The sequence below is a fragment of the Nicotiana attenuata genome, chromosome 9 (genome assembly GCF_001879085.1).
Source record: "Nicotiana attenuata strain UT chromosome 9, NIATTr2, whole genome shotgun sequence".
Lineage (NCBI taxonomy): Eukaryota > Viridiplantae > Streptophyta > Magnoliopsida > Solanales > Solanaceae > Nicotiana > Nicotiana attenuata.
Window position 1 is genome coordinate 43,987,393 of NC_031997.1, and position 6,608 is coordinate 43,994,000.

Here is a 6,608-nt window from a genome sequence, read left to right on the forward strand (position 1 = left end):
AGCCCCGATATTAGTAGAGTGTGTGATGCTGCTTGGAGACTTCAAGGTACATCTCCCAGCGTCCGCAGACCTCGGAGTCCCCCCTCTATCCTTATTATATTGTTCTTCTTTATTTTTCTTAGATGTTGATGTATAGAGACAGTTAGTACATTCCTTAGAGCTTGTGGCTTGTGACTACCGGGTTTTGGGAGTGTTATACTTAAACCCGTTGATTTTACTTGTACATGTCGAACGGCAGTTTTTATATATATATATATATATATATATTCCTATTGTTGTTGAATACGACTTATAATGCGGCTTATTCGCCATAAAAAATGTAGACTTCAACTTCGGGCTAAGTTGAACAACCGGTTCATCTGGACCGCTCTTCCCGGGTTAGAGGCTCGCCGGTTTTGTTTAGCGTTTACATCAATTCCTGTATTCTCTGATGGGAGAAAACTGCTGCCTGCTGCAGCCGTTGATACTTCCGGGTCGGATAGCAGGTGTGAATCCGATTTCGTTATTGGAAGGGCACAATTACAATGATGCTGTGAACAAGTATGTTTTTGGTTTGGTTCTTATTGTGGATCATATAGATTTTTGTGTTTATTTATTTATTTATTTCTATGCTCGTTGTGCCCTTGCGTTTAATATGAATTTAGAGAGTATAAGATGTAAATATGTTTTGCAGAAATTGATATCTTTGTTCTTCTTAATACATGAATGCCTGGGAAAAGTATGCTGTTCAGCTGTTATTTTCATGCTCGTGCTCGTAATAGTTTTATTCTTTTTGACACAGAGGAAGCATATTATTGTCTAAATATTTAAATAAAAATCGTGTTAGATACTTTCCTGCAATTTCTATTGGGAGTATGCTACTAGTTTTGTTGTAAGCTTCTTAGTTACTAATTCAGTTTAATAAAAGTCTTTCTTTGAGTTCAAAAAGAAATAACTTTTTTCTACTCCAAATAGATTCTTCTATTAATATAAAGATATCTTAATACCACCTATTTTGATTCTCTAATGTAGATGTGTTATATTCTTAATAAATTTCTATTAAGTATATAATAAAACTCAAGCAGAAAATCTTATGAGCCTTTTTAGATATCTAGGCAAAGATGAGCTCGAGCTTGGGGCTTGTTAAACTTCTACTGGTCGAGTTTGAGCACGGTTTAGAGCTCATTTAGTATTTGAGCCGATCTCAACTTGTATATTAACACAGTCTAGTTCGACAATCAAAACTTGGCCAGGCTCGATTGAATTTACAACTCTAGTGTAATGCAAATAAAAATAAACATGAAAATTCAGTTTTTATTCAGTTAGGGATTTCCTTATGGATTCAGATTGACATGATTTAGAAGTCGGTGTTCTAGAGAATGTTGGAATGCTAAGATGTATCCTTTCTTTAATTAATATTTACTCTTACTATTTGAGAGCGAGGCTAACTATTTTTTATCGAGCTCTCCTGGGAAATGGTTGTGGAGATCCACATGTGAGGAGAACGTCTCTTTTGTAGGAGGTGATAAGCATGAAGCATGGATGCAGTCAATATGGATGGCTCTCGGAAAAAGTCACATCATCATGCTGAACGAGTTAAGGAAAGAGAATATGAAGCAAAGAAAAAATAATCACAAGTCTCCTAACTGAATAAGCAAGTTGGCGAAAGTCACGGAGAGGATGTGGATCATCTTCCACTCCATAACATTTTTCTTCAGAAATATGGGTGGTGATGTTCTCCATTTTCAAAAATTAATAGGTGGTTCCTAGAACAGTAATTCCATATGATTAGTGAAGATATGGTAGATATAACCGTCAACCGGTAGTTTCAGGATCCATACTTCAATAAATGGAGTGAACCAAGCCAACATATACGAGAATGAGGATTAAAAAGCAACAAGCAATTTACCATCTTTGTCGTCCTGCATTTTTGCTAGTTTTGGAACTTAAAACCCATACTGATAAGTTTATAAGTTAAGACAAGCTCAATCAGTGTTATTAAAAGCTATCGCTTTGTCGGTCAAAGCAATGAAGCGATACAACGCGAGGTGTTACCGTGTCGTGGTGAAGTTATGCACTTTAAAGAACTGTGCACCTCAAATAATGATGTGCAAAGTAATCCGAACGAGAAACAATCAATTCTTTGACTACCATGTTTGAGAAGTTGGATTGATATCGACATTATTGTACTGCCTTCGTCCTGTTTTATTGTGAAGGGGTTTGGAGTACGAGAGTCAGAGCACCTAATTTTCAATGTGGATTTCGGCATAGATATTTCAAGTTTTTTAAAAATAAAATTTACGTATTTGAAAACTATGTGGAAAGGACCATACATCAGCATAGTTAATAATTCAAGGTATTACGACATAGTTTAGCTAATTAGTCAAAGAACTGTTTGACTCCCCAAAATAGTGTTAGTGTTACATAATGGGACATAGGGAGTATATTCGGTATTGGGTACTGAATTAGTTGTTCTAATTGCAGTTTGATTACTATAATACTAAACTTATTATTTTTGGCATTTTTTAATTTTCATAAATTGCGTGCTTTACTTGAAAGAAGTGTTTACGTTATTTCAAGCTTTTCTTTCTGAACTGTTTTAAAAACAGATTTTTTTAACCTGTGAAGAATAAAGCTATCTGGATGCAGAGTCATGCTATAAAATCATGAATGTTAAGCCAGTGTTAGAAACTTATCATGTAAACTTGCCTAGAAATGCTATGGAGTTTAATCTTTTCCTCTTGTTATGACAATTTGAGCCTTGGTATGAATGTGACAAAATTCTAGCTAGTTGTTCTCATCAACATTAAGGCTCCAACCAGTTATGTGAGCTGCCTGTTTTGTTGATCAGTAGGTAAGTTTCTAATGCCATGTTTATTTCTATGTTGGTGTTAGGTAATTAAAACTTGCTGTGCACTTTCACACGTTGAAACAGAGGTTTTAAATGGATTTAAAGCTAATGTGTGTCCAATGAATTTTGTTACGTGTAGAAGCAGCAAAACAGGTAAATAATTGGTAGATGAGTATGCTAATTTGTAACCTATACTCATTTTAAAAGCCAGAGATTTAGGATCCATCAACCATTTACCTAGTTTTCCACCTCTATATACTGGTAGATTAGATTAACATATGACTGACTACTAAAATTGAATATTGTGCTTATGTGATTATAATTTCCATTTGTGTATCAGGTGGAATTTTCTTGAGATATACGTTATTACTCTAAATTTTAATATCATCTTTGAAACCAAACAGTTTTTTAGCTCTATGGAAAGTTTCTGTTGTTCAAAAAGCATTTAATTGCACATTTGCGCGTGTTAACATTTTTGGCTCCTTAATTACATGTTTATTTAATCTCCATCCCTTCTTCTTTTAGCCTTTCTCGTTCAGGTCATAGGATATCTCTAGAGAATGGAGGTCTAGAACATTGATAAAGTACTTGCATGTATAAACTTGACATAAATTTTTGTTACCATTTTTAAATACATTTGATCACTACCTCCTACCACCCCCACCCCCTTTCAGTTCAATCAGTACCATTATCTCCTAATATTTAGCTAGTAAATTGAACAATGTAGGTGCTTTACCTTTGGCTTTGGATTTTGACTACGTGTTGGATGCAATGGTCATTTTCCAGGAAATAGATTTTGGCTTACTCTGCAGATCAGAACGTTTTTATGTATGCTTTAAAGCACGATCCTCGTGATCTTTGCCCGGAACACTCGTGAGGAGTGCCACTTGCCTTTTCATCTGTTACAACTCTGCCACTTGCATCAGTATTCCTTCCAGATGCATGCACACTTCATTTCACTGTTCTATATATCGGTCAGTTGCTGGATATGAACTGCATAACCTATTTCCAGTAATTCCACTGGCTTCCCTCTGTCCCTGAATAATGGTAGTCTAACCTTTCTCTTTTTCACCAGAGACTCGCTCCAAATTATCAGTGTCTTCATCAGATAAAATTTTTGTTTTGACATCTGCTATCAGATTTCGTTTACTTGGTATATCTCTGGTACGAGTGCTTGTGAGTATTCTGAGGAAATTGAGTGCATTGATTGTCCACAAAGTTTCCTAATATATTTTTGCTGATAAATATTTATGGTGCATGTTTGTTTCTGTAATTGAAGTATCACCTTGCTTCTTTTCGTGTTTAAATGCAGCGAATGCTTTTATTGGCATTAAGTTATAAGTATGGTAGACCGTCAAATATGGCATCCTTGCTGCTCTTCGTGTTAAATGCAGCAAGTGATTTTTTTTGAAAATCTGATGGCTTCATTTTCGAGTTATTTAAGGATATTAGAATGTGAATATCTAGATCTAGCAGTCCCTGGTTAATTTCTAAATTAGGGTTCTGCTGGAAATAAGTGTTTTTATTCTTCTCTAGATTTGTATAGAGATAGTTGTTAGTTGATTAACTGAAAAAGTTACGTGCAGCGTCTCTGGAGTAGGACTAGGATGTGTGACCCCTTGGGATGTCCTCGTGTCACATTCACCGTGTTATCGAAGTATAAATTTCCTCTCTGTTTTAAGTGCTTCCATTATACCAGCATAACTTACTGGCCGAGCCCTTCGTATAAGGTTTTTCTGGATGATTGTTGAATGAAAAGTTCCGATTCTGCTCATGTGTTTCTATTAGACCAGCATAAATTATCATTGTCATGAACTTGTAACCTTTGTAAAGTCTTACACGTGCTAGACTCTTCCCGCAGGTACATTACTGGAATGTCAGAGGATCAGGACTTTGTATCGGAGAAAGATCTGGATCATTTTCTGCAACTTCTAGATGGTAAAGACACCTGGCTCCTAGAATTGCTTGACCCATATTCTTAAGGGTTGTTGCCATTTGGATATATCTTCGGTACCTTTTTACCAAATTAAAAAGGGAGACAATCTTTTAAATTCACGAGTTTTGAGTTTGATTTTATGATTTCTGCCTTCTTCCTCTGAGGAACCCGTTGCTGTTTCACTGTTTCCGGACAATCATTTGAGAGCTGCAATTTGACTTGAAAACGCTTGCTTAGTGTTCTGAACTTGTGATATGTGTGTTTTTAAGTTACTGTTTATTTTGATGTAGTTGGAAGGATGGGTGATCATGACAAGTTTTATGGAATTTTAATAGGTGCAACACGTTTGATACTTTACACATCCACATTTCAATTTTAAAAGTTATACTTATGTCAGTTCTAGAATTATCCATGACCAAGATACCAAATTTATAATGAATTTTGTGGTACGAAAGTTGTGCTGATTGTTATGAAATTGTATTTTTTCATCTATATTTGGAAAACTATATTCATCGATTTTGCTCTACGTTGTGCTTAGTGGTTTTGTCTATCAAGAAAAGCTTATCTCTATCCTAGAATTAATTAATTTTCTTCTTATCTTCCAGAGTCTATTGGTATACAAAGTGAACTATGTCTTTGTTCACTTTTTTTATTTTATCGTCATTATGTATAAGTTTTAGAAACTATGTAGTCATCCATGATGTGTCATTGTTTATGTTTCCAGAAACAATGTAGTCATCCATCATATGTACATCGGTAACATGAAATCTATTGCAGGGTGCACCCTCTCCAGCTTTTCAAAGGCGAGACAAACCTAGGCGTGTAGACCTGTACTTTTCAAACTGGGTTGTTAAGCCTCGTATGTGGTGCCATTTCTAGTGGATGTACAAAACGAAAAATATCAACTTTGCCAATTGTCTAGGACACTATAGCTTAAGATTTACTTTAAGTGTGCACTTGTAACTATGGTTACAGTGGAACCAAAGAAAGGGGATGGACACCTATCTGCATGTGAGATCACACTAGTTCAGTATGATGATTTGGGCATCCCAAAAGATGTAGTACGATTAGGTGTTCGTCAGGGGATGTGGGGTACTGTCAAGAAGTTGCACAATGGCCTCCGAGCATATCAGGATGCGAGGAAGTCAGAGGCAATGGTTTCCAGGTGTGCAATGATGGCAAGAATCACTGCAAAAATATCATCTGATGTAGGTACTGGTACTTTGGGGCGAGTCTCTGGTGAAGAAGAGAAACGTGAGACTAACGATATCCAGGGTCAGAGAGGAGGTGGTGGCATCAAGTGGAAATACGGGAAGTATTCCTACGCTGTTGATTTGAAGTTTTCAGTTTCACGAACTCCGCGAGGATTAATCTCATCACAGTTTCAAATGGACAAACAATTATTTTACACGGAGAGTGTTTTTATTGTTGTTAGTAGTGTGAATTTCGTGTTCTCAATTTGGATAGTTATGGTTTCTAACTTATGTATTAGATCATTTTGACAAGCAGCACAGAGATCAAATTGTTCACTTCTCTTGACTAGAACATTTCCATGTGTAGACTGCATCTTATGTTCATATCAACATTTTGATATGAAAATCTAAAGTTGGGTTGACTAAAATTGTCTTGAATCAATGTTGTAGTACATTTTGGTGATGATGTTATATGCAAAAATACCAACCCTTCACTAATGCTAGGAAATGGTACTGTATCAGAGGTGAATATAAGATTTTAAATCAGTGAATATGAAATAATAGTCCATTCGCTATTTCTTTATGACCATAAAAATGGAATAATAGGTATAACAATTATTTTTCTAGAAAATATAGTTCGATTCTAAAA

General features: G+C 35.6%; 1 protein-coding gene across 3 annotated transcripts; it reads left to right on the plus strand.

Moving 5' to 3' along the window:
• On the plus strand, positions 310 to 6,397 carry LOC109232346. 3 transcript variants are annotated; one of them, XM_019398077.1, is made up of 3 exons: positions 310 to 540; positions 4,692 to 4,768; positions 5,544 to 6,397. In XM_019398077.1, the coding sequence occupies exon 3, from the start codon at positions 5,732 to 5,734 to the stop codon at positions 6,266 to 6,268; it is 537 nt and encodes a 178-aa protein (XP_019253622.1). In that variant the 5' UTR covers positions 310 to 540; positions 4,692 to 4,768; positions 5,544 to 5,731; the 3' UTR covers positions 6,269 to 6,397. The 3 variants fall into 2 exon arrangements, with proteins under 3 accessions (XP_019253622.1, XP_019253624.1, XP_019253623.1); XM_019398078.1 differs by having other exon boundaries at positions 310 to 485.